General features: G+C 36.1%; 1 protein-coding gene across 3 annotated transcripts in view; it reads left to right on the top strand.

The window, feature by feature from the left end:
* LOC126044693 (uncharacterized) overlaps positions 1–22,764 on the top strand; it is a 65,729-nt gene that overhangs the window by 21,072 nt on the left and 21,893 nt on the right. For all 3 annotated transcript variants that reach the window (XM_049814764.1, XM_049814763.1, XM_049814765.1), the window contains exons 10-13: positions 697–761; positions 3,809–3,915; positions 7,221–7,332; positions 13,526–13,625. In XM_049814764.1, the coding sequence (XP_049670721.1) occupies positions 697–761; positions 3,809–3,915; positions 7,221–7,332; positions 13,526–13,625 (384 nt within the window). The remainder of the gene's footprint in view (positions 1–696; positions 762–3,808; positions 3,916–7,220; positions 7,333–13,525; positions 13,626–22,764) is intronic.

Raw genomic sequence — 22,764 nt, 5'->3', positions numbered from 1 at the left:
GGTACAGGTGAGCTACAGTATAATTCTGTCTGTCTGACATGAGGCGCTGATCCTGGACAGCTAATTTTCAAGGACTTGCACCTATTGGTTTTCTCCAGTTCAAGCTTGAACCTGATGCCATAAGAACAATTTTCTCTAGTTTCTTTTGGCATTAACATTCCTAATACTGAACATGGTAGTTGCCCTGGAACATACATTCAAACTGTTCGGTTTCTGTATTGATGGGAAGGCTAAAGTTAAGTTATCCCTTCACTTAACTAAGCTATCAGCAAATAAGCTCTCACTGGTTTCTCATCTTTCTTGTTTTGTTTCTTTACCAAGTGAAGGACTGCAGTCCACTCCAGCCAACTACAGTAAATTGTATGCTCTGTCTGTTTGTGCAATAACTGGCTGTTAAGTGGAAAATAACTATTGGGTCTGAAGCCCTAAGGCTGCTTTCTTTGTTAAGTATTTTTTAAGTACATGAATAAACATTTCAAGTATTCTGTTCAAACGCTCATTGAAGTAAAAAATTTAGTCACCAATTTGCTGTTTGTGTTTCTAAGGCAGGGAGGACTGTTTTGTGAAAGGTTTTGTGGCAGTACAGCTATCAATGATGTGCTTTTTAATTAAGAGCATTTGATTAATATGTATCACAAAAGAATGTCTTTGAAGTTATATTGAAGAAGCTTAAATACTGATTTTTAACCACTATAGGTTTTGATGGTGGGGCAGTGAAAGTTCATGGAGCAAAAGGATCGCCGCCTCCAACGTTTTATAAGGTATTACTCTTTCTGTGGCGTGTAAGGTATTTCTGATTTACAACACTTTATATTTTGAAGAAAGTACTAATTTTTTTTCTGCCAAAAAATGTTACCACTCTAAAATTTTCATCCTCCCTGCCTCAAGAGTAAAAGAAAGAGGGGAAAAAGAAAAAAAAAAGACCTTATTAGATGCATAAAAACATGTTAATTTGTATAACAGGCTTATCCACAAATGTCTAGAGAAGGCTGGGATGGTGGTTCTATAGTAATAACAATACTTTTTCAAACTTCTTAGCCCACTAACACCTTTATACTTGTTGATTTTTATACTGACATGTTAATTTTCTTCTATTTCATTGTGAAATTTATCTGCCAAGTAGTTTTCGAAAGGTAAGTAATGAGTAACTACATCTGTCAAGAGAGCAACTAAGAATGAGACTAACAGTCTCCTGAAATATTCTGTTGAAAGAAACCTGCGCTTATACTAAAATTGTGAAGTTTTATGTTTGTTACCATAGTCTTCTAGGGGGTCTCTGTTCCCTGAATGGATGATAAGGTAATACAGTTCTGGTGAAGTACCAGTAGGGCTGGATCCTTTTCTTTTTTAAACTAGTGGCAAAACTGACATTTACAGAAGCAAGATCGAGATCAGAAATCAACTGCTTATCACAGCCATATCGAAAGTGAGTTAACCTAAGCAGGGAATTGTGCTAATATTTCTGTTTAAGTAATATAATGTATGTCTGAGCATAATTTTTCTTTGAAACTTCTTACTGCATTTTTTAAATACTTCTGACACTTTTAAAACCAGTTTTATATAAGACAGAGTTTCAGTTTTTAAAAAACACCGTATTTCAGAGATAAATAATAGTATCACCAAAGCAGGTTTGGTTTTGGTGAGTTGTAGAGTCAGAGTAGAAGAGCTCTCTAAAGGCTCCATAATTAAAGCATACTGACAAAGCATTTTTAGAATTCAGTAGTATACCACAGGTCACTTTTCTCATGCCTTTAGTTTTTCACTTCTGGCAGCTTTCTAGTAATCATGTTTGTATCAGCTTTATGAAAAAGGGGTTTGATATTTTAGAAGTATTGTGGGAGTGTAATCTGAACATTAATTTTTCTAAAGTTTTGCCTAATACAATGTAGCATTGTTGTTTTGAGGGTTTTTTTAATAGATGGCCTACAATTTCAGTACAATATTGTCTTGTCAGCTTTTTGCATTTCCTCAGAATTTTAATTATTAGTTCAGGAGTTCTAATCGCATAATGCTGGAACAACACATTTCTGTTCTCTGAGTGATCTGTGTCTGCATTATCTGCATCTGGGAATAACTGTGTATTCTTAATCTGAAAATACGTTTTTGGTGTGTTTGAAACAACAACAAAAAAGTCTTAAAACATAAATTATAAGCACATTTCTAAAAGATATTTAGTTTTAAAAATCAGTCTTACAGTGTCATTGTATAACCGACGGAGAAGTCAATTTAGAAGTAATTCCTAAAAATGACATAGAATGAAGAATATACTTTTGTACAAAGCATCAAATTCCATCAATCAAATGATAGCTATGCTAAGGCTCTTATTATTCCTGTAGTAAATAGTGGAATTTGATATTGGCAAATACAGAAGGCAGTGAATGTACGAAGCAGGAAATACTACTTCTTCCTTGGTCCGAGTGTGCGGTTTGAAGCAGAACATGTTTTGCTTCTTAGCAATTTTTGGTGAGTGTTCTGTTCAGCAGCCTTGTCCTCCTGCAGTTTTTGTTCTTGACTTTACATTTCCATACTTCTGAATATCTAAAGGAAATAAGAGATTTGAGATTTTCAGTTGATGAACCATGAAATAGAATAAAGAAAACAGAATGACTGGTTTTTACGTAACAGTAAAATAAAAATAAGTTTTAATTTATTTCTTATTTATTATTATGTTTTAAGTAGGAAATTTGAAATGTATGTATCTTGGAATTTTTTAAATATATCTTAGGTTTTGTATATTAAACAGTGTAACGATAATCTCAAGTATGTAAATTAGGCTTCCTGTGAAATATTTCTATTTTTTGAAACTGTTTAATTGGCTGTCAGTGATAAATGGACATATGCTTTGCACACCTGTTTTAGAACTAATTTTTAGGAAATTAATATATTCAGCTTGGCTAGGAAGTGACTGAACGGGCTTGTTATAAACAAGCTAGAAATATTTTAAGGGTGTGTTACATCTTTCAGTAACTTTGCAGTAAGTGTAGAGGAAAATTATTTAATTGCTGCATTACAGGTGAAGTAAAACAGTGATAGAAGAAAGTGAGATGTATTTCTCATTATTTTCCCTGAAATTTATATTACCTATGAAATAGCTTTTTCAAAAGAACTAGCTGAAACACTGTTTTGGGGGACATTTAAAAGTAGACTGGGTAAAGTATTTGAAAATTTACTGTAGGAAAAATATTTCTGGTCGTAGAGTTATGCTGAATGTCTACCAGGTTCTTCAATTTGTTTTTGTTTTTCTGTTACATAATGAATGTTGAAAATGCTCATTACACTTAGTTTAGATACATCTAGTAAAGCTTTTCTACCATTTATGGCCATGCATTATGGTCATAACAGAGCTCTAATACAGTGAAAGTAAAGCAGCTATAGCACTGGAAGTCTAGTAAAATGCTTATTAGTTAAACGTTTGCAATGTATGGGATATTCTTTTGTGTGTGCATGTATGTGTATTGGATATTTTTCCACATTTACTTTAATACTCCTGGGAAACTTATGTCTGATCTATTTCACTGTGGTAGATTATTCAGTTTTTCACCATCAGAATGTGTCCTATGTACCAAAGCAGATAAGTACAGGAGAATTTAAGGATGACAATGAGAACTGATTCAGAGTTTCACAGTTTAGCAGATTTGAATCTTCCTCTAATAGAATTTTGAGTTTTAAATAATAGAGTACATTTTTGTGATGATGATGGTTTCTTGCTATTCCACTTCTGCTCAATGCATGGATGATGATTGTCAGAGAGTGTTTATAGCATATCAGTATTGAATCCTGTGTAATTTCATAATGCCTTTATCGTTAGGTAAATGCTACTTACCTTGATGGCTTCAGAGCTACTGCTGTCTGTCCAGTGGGAGGTCCAAAGGCAGTACAAAAAGGAAAACGCACTGCGGAAAGTATTCTGCAAAGGTTAGTATTTGGGTCTTGGAGGGGGTTTTGACTTTTTCTTTTCAGAGATTATGAAAATAGAACTGTGACATATGATGGCAACCATATTAACCTTGTAAGAACCCTAGAAGATTATAATCTTCCAATTGGGAGGACATTTCGAGACATAAGTAGCCTGTTTAGGAAACCTGTTTTCAACCTATATCTACACTTCAGCTACATTTGTAAGAGTGAGAAAGGTCTCAAATATTCTTGAAAATAAATGGCTGGATAGTGGAGAGAAACCCAAATTAATGAGGGAGAAGCTACGATTCAGATGAAAATTTATTAAATGCCAGAGGGACACCCATGTGAAACTAGTTTTCGCTGATTTTCACATAGGTTCTTTTTATCAAAAAATCATAGTGCAATGAAATGTAGGCAGTTTACCAAGTTTGTGTTTTAAACAAAATTATCTTAGTACCTTGTAAAATGTGACTCGTGATTTTGTTTGCTAGAAAGTTTTACAATTGTAAGACAGACTGATAAACTTTCAGTCATATTGTCATGCCAGGATATTTGGGTGAGGAAGGATTTCTCTTAAACATAATTCTATATAGTCATGGACATCTCTGAGCATTTACTCCAGTAGCCCCAATCTTTATAGTTATGAGATCTGTCTCTGTGACATGTTTTATACATCACTTCCCCCCCCCCACCCCCTTCCTACTATAGACCCATGCAGCAAGTACACTAGGATAGACACCTGTCAGAAGTGCAAGGTTTGCTGCGGACTTAAGAGTGACTTACTGCTCCTGTGACCATGAACAGCACTGTGATGAAGGAAGAGCTGTGTTACTTCCCTCAAGAGACTTAGCAGATGAGAGTGGGCTGATAGGAGATGTGTAATTAAGCTGTGGAATCCCTTTCTTCAGAGTGGTGCAAATGCTAAAAGTATATGTGTGCAAGAGCTATTGAGAAAATCAGTCAAGAAAAAACCCTTCAAGAGTTGTTAAATGCAAAAACTGAGGGACTCGGAAGTCTCTGAAAAGCAATCTTTCTGGAAGCTAGGTGATTATTTTGGAAAGGAAGTATTTTCCCTTTCATGTTTGCTCTTGGAAATTATTTCAGACCAGACTACGTGATTCTTTTGTCCGATTGAAGCAGCTTGTGGTGCTGCTGCCTCTGTGACCACTAGGAAATTAATTCAGCCTGCTTGCAGTGCTGTCCTGAGTAATCCTCAGAAGAGGGCTGATGGGAAATAGCCAAAGGCTGGTTAACTGGCTTGGTAAGTGGCCTCTAGCCCATGAGGCATGCCTGGAGCAGCTGTGGCTTGCTCTATGCATTAAAAATCACAATACAGAGTATTGCCCATCAATATATTTTCTATCTCACAGTCTTAAAACAGCTTAATATGTGGAATTGCTTATTCAGCATATTCGAAAGATTTGTGTATGTCAAGCCACAATAGAACAAGCTATTCTGATCACTGTCAGAGAATGCTCTACCAGAAACTACCTCTCTTTAGGAAGCTCTGACTTCAGTGTTCCCACCAATTCCTGTTGCAAGAGAATGTTGTAAGGACATGATCTTTCAGTCCATTCTAGATCAAATTCTGCCCAGTAGTCTAACGGCAGCGAGTACAGAATAAGGTGCACAAACTTAAGGTGCTTCAGTTGTACACGTCAGATTAGTTGGTAGCCTAAGACACAGAGCAGCTGTGGCAGCTTGTAATACAACTTCTTTCACTTCCTTCTTGTGTGCTTGTCCTTTATTTGTATATTAGTTTTTGAAAGCAGGAGACATTTGGCAGTATGCGTGTGAAGAAGTCTCTTTGGAGTAGTCTTTGGTGTTCTTTTATTTTGGATGGTTCTCTGTTGCGTTAGCAAGACACATGAAAGGGCTAAAAATTACCCACCCACAGAATGTATTTTGAACTCTAGCGTATCTAACTATGATGTTTGTAGATAAATAACTTAAAATAACTTATTACAGACACGGTTTGCAAATTTAGGTACCTTCAATCAAGTATCTGTCTTTCTGTGGTCATCAAAATAAAGATGGCCTCATTTGGTGGTACATGAACCACCTTAATCTCTTTACAACAACTAGAAAATTACATTTTGTATTGAAGTCCTGTACACTGCATCATTTTTCAGGTAGCATGCTAATATTTACTATAAAGATAATATATTAACAGTGTCTTCAAAATCTTCCACTGATACAAAATGTTTTTCACATCCTGACATAATTCCAATGTTTCAACTGATAAAATCTTTCTACGCAGCTAGAAGGGTGCCAGACCAAGATTATTGGGAAACCAGTTTAGGTGCTTCAGAATTTATTTTTCCAATCTGCAACATGTTATTAAGTTGGACTATTTTTAACAGTTGGATTATTTTAAAACTTTATTCTAACCTTTTTTTTACTGTGATTTTTTTTTTTTCTTTTTTGGTTGTTTTTTTTTGTTTTTTTGGACTTCATATGATTATTTATTTAAAATGATAGTGGTCATTTACAGTTTTAGCACTTGAGAGTTGGGCTGTTTTCCAAGAGTTGTTGCAAACAGTCTTTTTAACCCAAATTTGGTATTTGTCAAAAACCAGTATTAATTCCTGGCTCTCTTAAAGCAGTGTGTGTTTTCATGGTGTATAAAAAGAAGGTGATATTCATCCCGATTATTAATTGTGATTGGACAAAGTTGGCACTCTTGACACAATGTGCTTTTGGGGGAAACATCCTTACAGAAAGAGTTTGAGGAATTTCAGTGCTAGATTGGAAAGGCACCAGTAATGAAGAAACATGCTCTTTAAAAACTTCATCTACTTTTTGGCATTTGAGACATATGTTCATTAATCCCAAATAAATACCTTTAAAGTTTGAATAAAAGTTCCTTCTTCGGTTAATTTTCTCTTCATTGGTGCCTGTGATGTAATGAGGTAGTTCCATCTGTTTATTGGTAGTTCATAACACCTTCTAGCAGAAACAGAGTTAAGAACTGAATTTCCAGTATGAAAAACAGGAAGACTGCATATACTGTAATTACATTTCAAGCTCTCTTTTTTTAAAGATAAAAGTAAGAGCTGAAATCCATTTATTTGTCTTTGCCTGTCATCTTTCAAATAATTTGAATAAACAAAGGCTCAATTTGAAACCTAGAGGTAAATTCTGAGGTATAACTTCCTTGTCAGTAATCGCTTGATTTGTAGTATTCAGATATATTTGTTTAGTGTAAAGTATTCATAGTCCAGTTTACATGACAGAGCTAACTCCTGTGGACCACACAGGGCTACTTCAGATAATAATTTTGAGGCAGTTTACTAATAAAAAAAAATCATTTGTTGCAGGACTCGTCTTATTTTCAGTCAGCTTGGGTATGAAGATTACAGTGCAGTTAACATACAGGTTTTAGGGTCTGAAGATACATATGGACCTCATGCTAGAAGGAGTATAGATGGTGTAAGTATTCAGTGGAGTGTTCTTAAACTTTTACTGACCTCTTGTAATCTCTCCATATTGTTATCATTTCTACAACTTTAAAGGAAGTCACTATCATCTTGGGAATTTCACCCCATCATCTTGCAAAGAATTCAGTGTCACTACTTCGTGTACAAAATTAACACTGACAGGGTCTTTGCAGTATTGGATCTTCCAGAAGCACTGATATGAAATCTTACAAAAATGTTGTTGTAGTCTATTCTAATGTTGTTCATCTAAAGAAATATCTTCTTACAAAATTTCTTATGATGTAGACTTAAATTTCATTAGATGTACCTAAAAGACCACATTATAAAGATTTCAGAGTCAGGAAATGGCAGAATTATTGTTGCCTGTACAACTTCAAAACTGTCTGTGAGTACTATCTCTGAAACAATCTTCAACTATGTAAGTCTGCATCGTATTTTGTGACTTAATAAATTCATATGTAAGAGTATGAATGATGGCCATAGCCACTGCAGCTGTGATATGCATGGTTTGTTTTCCTAATCTAGAATATGAAAGCCTTTTTTAAAGGAAGAAGACTGTAAATCTTGTCCTTACTTACACACACTTTAAATATTTAGACAGTTTAATTTGTTCCAAAACAGTAGCATCTGATTCTTCTTTGTCAGTGGCAGCCTTGCAAAACTCTTCAAGGTACTTGTGGTAGAACTCTGCTCTGAGTTTGGTTTTAGGAGTGCCAACACTTAAAATAGCTGACAATTTGTATGTGTAGGAAACAAGAACATGATGTGGAGAAAGGCAGCGAACTTCTTACTACAGAAATTAAGAGTTCTTAGAAATTGGGCAAGTTTTATCTGCAGCTGTTCATTTTAATGCTTGAGCTTCCATTTCATTCTGCATAGCAGCAAGAGTTGCTTCCTGAGGAACCAGCTTTATAATGTGGTCTTTTTCCTTTAGGACCATAAACCCTATAATGTTGTGTGTTACTGAGGTTGCAGAATTAAAATTTTGAAACACAGGAGCAGATGTCCCAGATGTTGAACTTGTCTGTGTTCTGTTTGTACCAGCTCCTTATGATTATGCGTTGTAATATATTCTTCAATTAAATTGTTACATAGAAAGTTTTCTGTCTTGTTGTATAGGATGAATAATGCTTTGAAAAAGAGCAGTTTCTCCTTCCTTATTGTTCAGTTTGCCTTGCTTACAGTACCTTAAATAAATTTTCCAAATGAAATTGAGTATTTGTAGTATTTTCTGTATTTCTAGACTCAGCTCCCAGGTCTTGTATTAAAAGTAAATAGAGCATTATCTCTATTGTATGTGCTTCCCATACATGCCTGAAATAGGATGAGAGAGCTGAGGCTGAAATACAGGAAATCACTCTATTGCCTTCTCCCTTCACCTGGTTCCTCCAACAGTTCAGAAGAAACTAGCCAAAGGAGTTTACATCTGGAAAGCAGCCGTAGTAGCTTGAGAAAAAGGAGTGGGGAGGAGGGTTTGTGTTTCTATTTAAAATACAAAGTCATAGAATCCTGAGGAAAACATATACCAGCTGGGGCTTCAGGTAGGAATAATGTAGTCTCTGAAACACTCTTTCCTACCATGTCTTCCCATACAAAATTAGACACGGTTATTTGGGTTGCAAATAGCAGTGCTCAAAACTGAGCCATGTTATGTTAGGCAGTATATTAACACACAAGGAAAACAGTTCTTACTTTGAAGATTGTACCGTCTAAATTTAAAGAGGAGAAGCAAATATGCATATGAATACCAAGACAGGGTAAGGTGAACAATATGTGGAGCTCAGTCTAGATATCTGGTGTGGCTGGACTAATCCTCACACAGGACTGTCAAACTGAGTGCAAAGGTTTGCCTTTGCAGCTGTGAAATCACTGTATATCTCAGGCTTATGTAGGCCTGTATACTGTTGTCTGAGCTGTTGTGTGGAGTGTTGACTGATCCTGGCAACACAAAGTATCCTTGAGCAATCAAGAACTGCTTGCCTCTGTTGCTTTCTCAGTCTTTCCTGCCTGTTTACGTGGTTGTTGCTTGCCTTTCTGAAAGCTTGCTTTGTCAGCAGCAGCCCAGCATGAGCACGAAGTGGACTTGAATCAGCACTGAGTAACCCTAGTGATCTTTAATTTTTGGTATCTCCTGCTCTGTGGTTTTCTGTTGGGGAGGAGGGAGGGGTTATGACAGTGTCACAGCATCAGTGAGTTCGTGGTTTAGAAAATACCTTTCACATGAAACACATTCAGTATTATTAATAGTACATCAGGTATTAAGAGTTTGCTATGTAAAAACTGTACGTGCTGTGTCTGTTAGTTTTCTGCTAACCCTTTGTTAACCAATTTACAACACATTGTTAAGACTTGATAAAGGATACTATTGTTTTGCTATTTTTTGTTTTAATTATGATCCTGCAAGATAAATGACTTCAAAATAGTTTATATATCCAGTTTTAATACTGGATTCACCCACCCAGAATAGGATTCAGCTTATTTTTGTAGACCATTGTATATTGCATCTGTGGGCAAGGAAGTAAACCTAGGACTTAAATGGAATATTGAAGACATGGTACAGTTTAGAACCAGGAAGCAAATGTGAATAAGTATAAGTATGTTTTCTGCAAGAATATTTGCTATTAAGTATTATTTGTAGCAATTTAATGAATCTCTTGGTAGCTTTGGGAACACTGAATGTTAAAACAAAAACAAACAAAAAACCCCACATTTGTTGAGTTTGTGGTATGGCTGCATATTTTCTGTGTAGCAACAATTTTTATAACAATTTAGTGAAACGTCTTTAAATTGTAAAACTTATTGGTTTATTTATATTAACTTAATCAGGACATCTGTTTCTGTGTTCATAGAAGGAAATTTCTATCATTTCAGTCATACATGATCTGATGGAATAACATAACCTCTCCTACCTTGGCTCTGCTAAGCTTTTATTTTAGGGGCTGCCTACATGGGTATCAAGATAAACTAATAAAAGTGTTCATCAAGTTTGCAGGATTTCCTACATGGTATTATTGTGGGAGGTATTTTCCAGGCTGGGAGCTTGGGGACAGAAATTAACTGTGTGTGTGTGTCTCCCTGTGAGTATGTCTACGTAGGGATACTTAAAGATGAGAGCAGTTAGATTTATCATTATGGTACTTCAGAGTACCTGTATGTGGATATGGCACTAGAATAGGAGGTAGAGAAAAATCGTCTTTCAACTCCATGAGTATGTAGGACTTACATTTGAACACACTAAAACAAGAAGGCCTTCTTTATTGGGTTTTAGCTGATCACCAGCTATAACACCAGGAAGTTTTCCTCCCTTGGTATAAACTGGCATAAGTGAGCTTGTTCATATTGGGGTTTTGTCATGTATTTGAGTTGGAATAGAGGATTTAGTAGTCTGTTAACATAACAGTCTCTTTGGCATACTCTTATAGTAGCCAGAATGTTTGGTGCAGCATATTACAACATTTATGATAAACATTGTCTCAGCATCTGCCACTAGGAAATACATCCATGTTCCTACATTGCTGAAGGTGTTTAAATTCCTGAAATTGACTTGAGATTTTAGAATGTTGACACGTTCGACAGTATTGCTTTTGGGAAAAATGTACTGTATACACACAGGGTAAATGATATTAATATACAGGTTATCAGTATTTCAGAAGCTGATAATCAATTTGCTCGTTTATGTAATCTTTAAAGAATGCAGCTTTACAGAAACCTGGGCAATTAAAATAAGTAGCACTGGAGTTAGGAGATGTGTTAAAAGATGGGCAGTTTAGGAGTTCAGATCCAGCATGTAGTTTCTCAAGTTATTTTGAAGAGGAAAAAATATACTTTTTTTTAGTTTACAGTGTTTCGTCAAGTCTTAAAATTTGGGGGCGGGGGGCAAAAAGACAGTTTGTTTTGTTATGATACTGTTAAATATACTAGAATTCTAATGAGTAAATTTGTATTTTGTTAGGCATAATAGTCTAGCATTTTTCACTGCCAGCTGTGTAAATTGACAATTGCTTCAAGTAATTTTTAGAATTGTTTTTGACGTGACTTCTAGTTCTTGAGATCAGTGACACTCATTCAACTTTGGGTAATGAATAAACATCAAAACATACAGCAAGAAGGATTAGGTGTGGTTTTGTTTGGTGATAACTTTAATTCAGTTCATCTAAGAACTGTGTGCATATAATAAAAACTTTAAATCTTTTCTCCCCTGTTCTAGGTATTAGGGGAAAGATGCTGTTAGCATGAAGAAAGGTTCCTCTGTCTTTTCAGTGTTAGGTCATAAAAAATTTGGTGCTATGTAGGAGGATGCTGTTCCTTAGCCCGCAGGAGGGAGGACTCCTGTAAGGAGTCATTGCTCTGTTCTTTTCATCTGACCAAAAAAATGGGTCCCCTCTGCTCTACACATCAACCCCTGTGTTTTGAAGTTGGGGCTGTTGAATTCTAGCAGTATCTGTATCCTTCTTGTCTGCTGAGTATTTAACCTCTGATGCTTTCAGAAATGTCACTGGTTTCTATATTGGTAAAGAAGTAGGCTTTTTGCCAAAATCTTCTAAAAGTGTTACCTAGGATGAAAAATGTTATTTTAAAATACTCTTCATGATTTTATGCACAATTGGGAAGCTATTAAATGCTTCGGAAATTATTATATGTAAGGAAAAAAGTTGGAATAAACTAAAAATTAGTTATTTAGTCATCTATATTTATTTCTTGGTATAGCAGACGTCGGGCATAGATTCAAAAGGACTTGGCTCTTCCAAAATCCAGTTGTTCCTTTCTTCCAGGAAAATTTCTTCTTCAGTATCCTAAGTAGCTATATGTTTGATTTTTCCTTTACTTTTCTACATTTTTAGTAGAACAGCTACCAAATCTACAAGAATTCTTTAGACAGGGCATTTAGAGAATTATAAAGTCCTCTGAGCTCTGTAGAATAGCCAAAAAAAAACAACCAAAAAACCCACCCCAAACACCCAAACTTTTGGTACATTTTTTCATGCTTTCATGAAATACATCCTTTCCCGTTGACATAAAAAAGGACATAAACACTGGAAGAAATCCCCTAGTGTCTTGTAGTCAAACTCCTCCTCTTTTGAATTTTATATTGATTTAAGTAAGCCAAGAATTTCATGTAAGGTTGCCAGAGAACCTTTAGAAACTTTCTTTGTGCTCATTAAGAAAAAAAGCTGACTACCAGAGAGAAGAAATACCTTGCTGCAGATCTCCATACTTGGAGTAGTGCTGTGTGGAGAAACTCCTGACCAGTAGATTTTGAGACCTTCTGCATTTCCATTTCATGTGTACAATGGAAATGGTTGTGCTGGTGCTTTGGGACAAGTAAGAGACACTTAGGGATGGACTTCTATTTTAGAGCAGGTTTCACATTTTAGAGATTCAAAGGTAGACCAAAGGTGGTTCTTACTGGTGGATGCAGATTCTTGCATAAATACAGTCTTTGCCCTCAGTGAGACCTAATGTTCACTCGAAGGCTTTTGCCAGTGTATTGGTTCCAGCGGTAGATCTTTCAGTGGCAGAAAAGAGATTTTTAGAGAATTAAAATAAGTGAGAGAGAGTGAGTGCTTATCTGCAAGCACAGGTATGTTAGTTGACTATAGGGCAGGGAGCAGAGTACTGGTTGGGTTTACCTTTAGAGAGGTGTCTGCTCTCTTCTTTGGAAATGTGCTAGCTTTTACAAGTTCCATTCTCCCATTTAACTCCCAAGGATTAGGTTTGAATTCTTTTCTGTGAGCAGATCTGCTTACTTCTTGATGCTAAGGGAAGTACACCTGGCTCTCTGACTTGACCCCAAAGTTTTCTTAGTGCACTTAAAATAAGAGGAAACTTTGTTTGCCATTTCCACTGAGAGTGAAGCCAAGTATTTAGTTTCTTACAAAGTATTATTAGTTATAGTATTTGATCCTTTGAGAATGCTGGAGAAGCATCACAGTGTCCTAGTAGTCTGAAATATCCAGTAGTTGACTTCATGGTAGCAAAATAGAAAAGATTGTGAAATATTAACAGAAAATTACAGTGATGCTGGATGAAGAGTCACTGAATGAAAACTGTAGTTTGTAGCAGTGAGCACTAAACATTTCTGTTATATCTAACTTGAATGCTGAGCTACAGTTATTTTTCAATTTAGTAAGTTTAGATGATGTTTTATATCTAAGCTAATCTATTTTCTACTTTTTTTGGAGCAGGGTCCTCGGGAAGCTGTTATTTGGCTTGCTGTACACCATAAGCAAAAAGAAGCTGTAGAAATCTTTTCCAGAGAGATTGCACCAGCTGGAACTGGCATGGGTAAATATTTACATCATCTTTTAATAGTTTTAAAGTTACTTTTTTTTTTCCTGAGCATGACTAGCACTTGGTTGTGTTCAGTTTCATTGCACTGTGCATAGTGAAATTGTTATTTTTTTAAAGGTATTTATGTTTGGTGTAGAAATGGGACCTGCAGACATTAGCAAAATGATAAAAGTTCTGGAAGTCCACCTTTTTGTTCCTTTGAGACCCTTTATCTTTCTGTTGCCACTACTGTCCCTTCCTGCCTTTTTTCCTTGTCCTCATTTGTCTTTGTTTTCCTGTCCATGGTTACACCTATGTGCAACAGTGTCTTACTCTGTTTTACCACGTTAGTAGAAAGTAATGCCATTAGATCTCACTGGCAATAAACATTAAGAATGTTATTCAGCTGGCAAAAATTTATCACAGTGTCTGGCTATAACACTGCAGTTTATGAAGAGCTGTGCAGTATAAGGGTTTTGAAGGGTCTCTTCAGCACTTTGTTATCTGATGTTACTGCAAAGGATTTTTACAGATACTGCTGTACTTCTAGCTTGTTTAATGTGTAGGTGCTTGTGTAAGTAATTACAACTTTCAGATATAATTCAAAACTTTTTAATACGATACTGCAGTGAGAATGCTAATGTCCTGCATCTAATTCTTTATTCACGGTGTATATTAAGTACCCAACTTAAATTCTGATCCTGCACTATCAAGTCTAACCTCAAATTAGTCCATCTTTTAACATTTGATTTTGTATGAATTTGGGTTGTACTGCAACTATTGCAAGATTTATTTTTTAATTTACTTTTGAGGTGAAGTCAAAATACTGGGATTTTATTATGCTGTCTTAGTTTTGAGTGTATATTTTAAGTATTTGCATAAGGGTCACCTAGTATGAAGTGATCTATGCTTCTATTGTTTACCAATTATTTGTTCAAAAAAACCCTTCACATTTGTTCTTTGTAAGTGTCATTGGATTCTTTTCACTTTCTAGGAGGGCTTACTGTTTGATTATTTTGAGCAAACTTTTATGTTTTCTTTTTTTTATCCTTCTGTTCTCCTCCCAAGTCACTTAAGTGTCACCACTGTATCCTTCTCGATTGGAAATAGCCCGTTCATATGTTGTGAGTTGCTGCTTACATTATGGATATTCATTCCACTTTTATTATCCATTTAAAATTTGGACAGCTTATTTTGAGGACTAGAGCTCAGATGTTTTGTCATGGCTTCTATGTATCTTATGAAAGAATATACTGAGGATTTACATAGATGTTCAAAATTAAATTACATGAACTTAACCTGAATCTCTCAACTTCCATAGCAAATCTAGAATCCTGATTAATGGAGGGGTGGGTAGGTGTTGCCTTGCAGTTAAGGAGCTGATGTTTTATTTTCAGTGGATTCAAAATTGTATGGAAGTGTGCACATTCTGTGTTGTAGTCTTTACAGTGGTAGCAGAGAGATATTTAATGTAGGGTATTTTTGTTTGTGGGGGTTTGTTTTTTTGTTTTTTGGAGTTTTTTTTAAGTTGTGTTTATAGCGGCAAGGTCCGTGCGTGGTCATCTCTCCGCACTCCCCCCCCCACCCCCCGCCACCACCGCAAGGTAGAGTATGATCATGTAGAACTAATTGGGAATATTCATTGAGGTAATTTTAAAAGACTTTGCAATTCTGAAGGCTGGTTAGTAGGTAAGCATATAGCATAGATATAAGTTGCTTCTAAAGTCTGTTTTTTCTAATGAATGAAAGATGGTATTTTCACAGTTGGACCAAACTACCATTTCTATAATTAGTTAAGGATTCATAGTTGAAGTAGGTTCTCCTTTTTCATTATTCAAGTAGACTATGTAACATACCTGAAAGTAGAGATCTATACTTACTATTTATTTTATACATGCATAGACAATCCCCTAAAAAAAAATCTTTTTGAACAAAGGAAAGCTGGGTGGATTTTGAAACAATTACTTATTTGTAAGATCCAAAGCTAACGGACATATACTTGTCTCTCCAAATTCTTAATCTGTGCCCCTTCTTTCATAAAGCAACTGCTGCGTATATAAACCTTGTTTGAAGTCTGAAAGTGCTAGGTTTGTTAAGGTTTCAGTTTTTTCCTTTCACCACCATTCTTCACAGAATCAAAAAGTAAAAAATCTGCACGACCTCAGTTGGGTTGCGTACGTCCAGTATTGAAATTGAGTTACCAGAATATGTGAACATCTGTGTCTTAAGGTGGCTGGCAAGCTTTCAGTTCGTGTTATCACAGCTCTTTGTGATGAAACAGGTGCGTTCCTGTGTAGAATCAGGTTAGGCAGTCTGCGTGAACGATGGTGGGGGTGCTTGTTTTGTTTCCTAAGGGAACAGCTTAAGCTTTTTAGAACATCCTGTAGCATTTATTTTCAAAAAAAAAATAATCTGTTTCAATTCATAGAACTGCTGCTAATGAGAAACAATGGGAAAGAACATATTTCTAGAATCATCTGGGGCATTCGGTGATAAATAGCACTTTTGTTTGCCAGGTACAGGACTGCAACAAGGTTTTTGGCCTCTGTGATGCAAATTATTAGTGTCAGAGGGTATCAGAGCTGTTTGCTGACATGCTTCCGAGTGCTTAAACAACCCCATAAATAGTCATTTTTTTTAATTTGTTGAAGATTGCTTCATACAGGCACTTCTTTCAGTTGCTGTTGCGTAGTAGATTTCCATATTACCTGCACAGATAAACTCTGTGTATGTGGAAGAGGGTCAGATTTGGGAGGTAAATGCTAGCAGGCTGCTTATTGATGTGGAATACTTTAAGGCAGTGGTTATGAAGAGTCTTTTTTCTTATTTCCTTCAGTGAGACTTAGCAAAAAAAAAAAATAAAAATTGACTTAGCAAAAAAAAAAATAAAAATTGACTTAGCAAAAAAAAAAAAAAATAAATTAAGTTGCACAATACTGCCAAACAATAATTAGTGGTGTGCTAATAACCAAATCAGCTTAATGATGCTTGTTTCTCACAGTTGTATAGGCTGCCAGAACTTGCTGTGAAGAGCAGAACAAGGAATGCCCACTGCTTAATTGTCTTCAAACAGGCAGCTCCATAGACAAGACTTAAATTAAAACTCATCAGATAGATGTGTAAGCAATCTTGGCAACAGAAGCCAGAACCAAGATGATTGTTGTTGTCCTAGATGAATCCTTAATAACACCACCTGATGTTCATTTCCCACTGCCTTCTCCCTTTGCTTTTTCCTCCCCCTCTGTTTCACTGGGCCATTTTTGCAAATGCTAATTATTTTCCAAAGTGTAACAGCTTCAGTGAGAAGCTGAGTATGCCCCATGGGAGTTTGGTCACTCTTATGGGAGTGCTGGAATGTACACAGACAGAGAAAAACCCAGAACTTGAACCTCCCATACCCTGAATAAGTTCTGTGGGCAGTTAGCACCTGAGGTCCCTTTTTGTACAGCACTGCACCACTTTTTCTCACTGTGCCTTGAGCGAAAATCTCTGTGGCTGTTGTCTCTTATGTGAATGGAGCATGCGTATCAGATGTGGTTTTGCATATCTGATATGGGTGTATGTGTGATGTAACCTTGTGTGGCTTTATTCTGACAAAATGGTGGCAATTGTGGGGATGCAAGTCAAGTGAGGTTTTAAGCATGTGTGGCTTTTCCTGATGAAAACACAGGCACCCTTTAAGCAACAAAGTCCTCTGTTTCAAGGATGGCCAGCTTGGGCATATTCCCCCAGCTCTCCCGTGTTGTTTCTCTTCCAGGAGAGGTAGTGACTATAAGAGTGATTGCAAATAACTCTTCTTTCTTATTTTGTATATTCTTTCAATGAAAAACTGAGGAAAAGCAGGAACAAATTATAAATCTTTCATAACCAGCAGCAAGGAGAACGGAGGAGTTGTTGACTTGCAGGGTGATTTCACCTGAACTGAAACACTTCATTCCGTTATTTTTTAGACATCTTGAGAGTGACCTTTAAGAAACAAATAACACTGACTTGGTCTGTACCAGACAAAAGTGAAAAAAGACAAAAATGGAAAAGTCTTGCTCTTCTGCTTGGACTCTTATCTAGTGATTGTGAAGTACTGTTTTTAACTATATTCTTCTTTCACCTCAATAGCCGTTTGGTGTTTGTTACTTTAAGTGTAGTGTGGACAGTGGGACAGATAATGATTTTCATGTATAGCACCTTTCATCCAAGAATCTTCAGCAAGCTGTGTAAACACCATTGACTAAGCTTTCTGATGTCTAGTAACGTTAGAAAGTATTCTGTCAGCTATACAGATGGTTTCCTGAGATAGTGGAAGGAAGCATAACCACAAAAGAGTTTGAATCAAGAGTCCTTGGTTCTGCTTTCTCTGTAAGAAATGCTAGAGAGGGACTCTACCAATATTTAAGGGGACCAGGTTGGCTAAAATTTAGGAATGGGAAGTAGAGGAGAAGAGGGATAGAGAAAGGAGATTTGACGGTTCAGAATAAGGGTGAGGAGTCCTAAGAGCTCCTGCTCTGGTCCATGGGATTTTCCAGTACTCATATCTGAGAGGGAGGTAGCACCGAACCTAGGCTTTTAGGTTTACCTGTGTTTGTCAGCTACATCTTTTGAGATGAAATCCAGGAGCACTGTCACTCCTGGTGTTTCATCAGGTTGTTTCAGCCTGCTAGTTGCTACTTGTGGAGCGCTGAGCTAGACTTGGTAGGCAGTTTTAGTTTGGTAATAGTATCATAATATGAGAATTATAAATTGTGGGTAAAAGAGGTATTTACTTCTTTAATAGCCAGTACTAAAACCCTAGTTTGGGTGGCTTTCACTTAGGCTAAATTTAAATCACTTATGTCAAAATTTTTTGAGCAATTTGCCTGATAAACTTTTTGAGGGAGTTTTCAGTTACAGTTTTTTGACTTTACAGGGAACAATAGTAAGATGAAAAGAAATTCCTTTTCTTCCTGTGAGTAAAAAGCATACTACAATAATTTTATTGAGGAGTGATCTTCCTAATGCTTCATACCAAAGCCTTAAAACTTAGGATGTTCTGTCTTAACTGTCAGAGATGTGCTTTTTAGCTCTTCTAGTGAATTTAAAGTCTTAATGTCAATATTTCTTAATTTTAGACTCATTTTGCAGCTTTGATTATTACAAAACATTTTTGGATATGATACATTTTTTTCTGTATTTGTATATGTAAAGGATAATAGAACTTAGGCCTCATAAAAGGAGAGCACTGTATAATTTCTGATCAGTTTGAGTGCTGATTCTCTACCACCACCCCATTTATGGTAGATCATTACTTCTGAAAATCAGTAGAAAGACAACCATCTCAAGGCATTGTGCTGATTTGAAATTCCCTATTTCTTGGGAAATCTCATCCTCTGTGTTGGAAAGAAAAGATAAAGGAATGCTACCTATATATTGGAATGGGCTGAAGCATACGTGTGTTTGTGCTCTGAAATATAGACAAGGAGTTAGACCTACAAGGGAGAAGTTTAGGAAGGTGGCATCTTTTAAAAAGCTTCTGTAATCAAGAGTGAAAAACTGAGATTTGTTTCAAAGCTATTCCCTAACTTTTTTTTCCAATGCTTTTTTAATTCCTATTGTTCTTGTTGAAGACCAATGGAGCACTTGAGTGTACTTGCACAAAAATTTTCTGAAGTATTATTAGAAGTGCAGATGAGATTCTTAAACCCAGAGAAGTATTTGGAAGTTACTGCATATAGACATGCCATACATTACAGAGTGATTTGTTGTTTACTTTCTGTTTGGAATGGAAGGCTTTTACTGTAAACTTCTGTTGAGCATGGTATTTAGCTTGCCTGTTCGAACACTTAATCAGTTTTCATTTGGATTATGCTCTTCTAATGGGCTTAAAGGGATACAAGCTATTAAAAAAAAAAAAAGACAAAACACACCTAATTCAATCTTTTAATCTTTTTTTACAATTAACACCTGAGTTTGTTAAAGTTTCAGTTGGTAAAAGTGTGCTTTCTTTTTATTTCTCAATACTTTGAAAGTTCTTAATAGCCAGGTTTTTTAACAGCAACTAGCAAGTTTGGTTTTCTGCATGTATGGTCTCCTGAAAAAAAAAAACCCAAACTTTAAATGTGTCTGCAATATTTAGTCTTAATACTGGGGTCTTTTGAGCTATTTTCCTGTTCTTTAAAGTGAGCTCTTTTATACTTGGCAGTGAAGAATCATAGACACACAGACTTGGATTTGTAAATCTGTAGTAGTCTGGGAGTTCAGTGCAATTCTGCAACAGTCTATAGAAATTCACCCTTACTTCATAAAAGCTAGCAATCACAGACCAGGTTTGTACTACTCAGTGAAAATGTCTTCATTATATAGAGTCCGGTCAGCCATATGGTTAGCATTTAAATAATTTGTGTTGATGCAGTGTATTTATTTTGTCTTCTTTAATTCAGATATTTTTTTCTGAATAAAATGCAGTGTAGAAGGGGCTCGAGAAGAGCCTTGCTGTGGGAAACTGACATTTATAGTTTAATAGGCGTTCAGTAGCTGAGAAATGTTTTACTAATAGCTGAAATCATGTGCTGACCCTTATTTCACATTAAAATGACCGGAGTTTGACACTAAGATGACAGCTGGTTAATACAACTTGAGATTTTAAAGTGCTTGAGTATATGTAAATATTATGACTGATCTCCCAAGCGTGTTGGAAGATACATCCAGAAATGTCCTTGTTCTAACAGTTTACTGCAGTCCCCATTTTTTGAGAATAATATTGCAAAAGATAGTTTATCTGTTGTATTCAGAGGACATAGATAGAATAATTAAGATAGTATAATTGACCCCTGTAAACAAAGATTATATGTATTTTGTACTTCTACTCAACAATATTGTAAGGACTATTGAGTATAAAACATTTGATTTCAGATTTGTCTGGTTCGTTCTCTTAAAAAAAATGCTTGAGAAGTAGACTTCTTTGTCTGCTTTTTATATATAAATATATTGTATATGTTATATAAATATATCATTTCTTAGAATATGCGGTAAATAAATAACCTTTTGGTTGAGCTAATTCAGTCACCGGAAATATAAGGGAGAAACTATTTAGGGTCAAAAACTGTAAGGTGATGAGCAAGAGGCATCATTGTGTTTTGGAACTCAGTGAAGTTTCAAAGAAAGAAGTGTCACCTGTTAAATTTAAAGTACTTAAAGCTTTTTAGATTTCCACTGTCAGAGCATTTTCATGCTTTTTTTACTCCAAAATATTTTACAAAATGTTTCATGCAGTCTAGCATCTTTCTTTCACATATTGCATAATGGTTTTTTTCTGTTGAAAAACATACAGATTTTTACAGAAATATTTATTATTTTTTGGCAGAAGTAGATTGAAGAATAAAAAGTAATAAGCCAAAATTGGGTGTGGCCATTAAAGTAGGATTTGCATTAGATAGAGGAACTATTAAGGATGCAAAACATAAGGCTCTCCCACCATCAGAAAAGCCAGTGGGGAATTACGAGAGCTGGAAGGAATGAAGTTTGTTTTGCTGGGAATTTGCATCTCATAGGTTAATTGCAGGTTCCAAGCAGAGCTTTTCCTGCCGTGGGGCATTTTACAGGGTGTCATATCTATTGCATAGATTATAATGTATTAGAACATGATGGTTCTACATATTGAAATAGGTGCTTGTTTGGGCCAATTTTAAGCATTCTTTTTGCCAGGGCTAGTTTTCAGTGGATCCACTCCCTGAAATGCTTGTGTGAACACCAGATCTAGCACAGGGGAGGAGAGAAGGATGAGTAACAAAGGATGAGGAGGGGTGTGCTGTGACAGTCCCGACTGAGAGCAGCATTGGTTTTCCAAGTACTCTTTTGTTTGCCTGCTACCACTGTTTATTAATTTTATCAGAAACTTGCTGTGTCTTCCATCATATCGTATATGAGCTTTATAAGTATTGGTGTTTGCAAGTCCATCCTCGGATGAGTTTTGTAGAGTGAGGAAAAAAATTGAGAAGCAGCTGGAGAGAGAAAACATACATGGAGGATCAGAAACAGTGGAACTGCTGTATCAAGGAGTATGTCTTGAGTGAACTTCATTGTGTATTATCTACATGTCTGAAACTACACTGCTGCCAAATCACAGGGTGGTGGTGGTTGTGGGGTTTTAGCATGCTTTGATATTCTTGAGATTCCTCTCTGTCCTTCAGATTTGGGTGAAATTTGCCATTAGACTCAAAATTTGGGGTCTTGCAGGTGTGCTGGAAGAATCATGAACATAAAGGAAGAAATGTGACATACATATGTGCACACACAGAGGATGATGGCTTGTTTTTCCTAAGGTAATTGGCCTGAAAATGGATAAGATTGAAAGAAGGCTAGATGGAAGAATCATAAAATTAAAAGAAAGGTTAAGACTGTGTGAAGAATTGTGCAGATTAACAAAAAAAGAAGCACTTGCTAAATAATGATTCTTTATTTTGTAGAGTCATTGTAGACTCAAACCTTTAAGCACAGAATCCAAAGGAAAGGTCCTATACCAGTGCTTAGTCACCTAGAAAGAAGTAAATTCAGTGGACAAAGTGCCTGACATCTCTCCAATCATGCCATATATTTGGGAGTTAATTACAACAGTGGAATTCAAGTGGTGTAATCCCCAGTACTGACTCACTGCTTTTAAATGCCTAGCCACCTGGAGAATTTGTAGTTATCAGGCTGGATCCTCAGGCACCACGAGCAAAGATGTTCTCGGAAATTGTGGGCTTCTGGATCATACACACTTGAAGCAAAATAAGTATCATGATACTCGGTGTGATGATTACACCAGACAAATACTGTACCTACAGATGAACATTAACAGAATATAAATAGATTGAAAGGAGGGTCTCCAACTCAAAGGCATTCAGTTCACTTTGCAATGCATCAGTTTTGTGCCATTGTGGGGCACAGAAGCTGGCAGATAGTGGTGGCGAGTTGTTCGTCAACTTTTAGTGAAGCAACTTGTTCAGGAGGGTGACTGATGTCAGATAGGGTGACACTGACACTGTGTTTAGTGATACTTTATCTGCCTTGAGGATCTAATGAATGGAGCTCTGATAGCAAAAAGTAGTCATGTAAAGTTTCTGGGAAAGGAGATGAACAGCTTCAACTTAGCTGATAATCTTACTGGCTTGATACTGCAGCCTGATTGATACTTTCTACAAGT

The sequence above is a fragment of the Accipiter gentilis genome, chromosome 12, assembly GCF_929443795.1.
Source record: "Accipiter gentilis chromosome 12, bAccGen1.1, whole genome shotgun sequence".
NCBI classification, from domain to species: domain Eukaryota; kingdom Metazoa; phylum Chordata; class Aves; order Accipitriformes; family Accipitridae; genus Astur; species Astur gentilis.
Note: the sequence above shows the minus strand (reverse complement) of the source record. Positions and strands in the feature narration are given on the sequence as shown.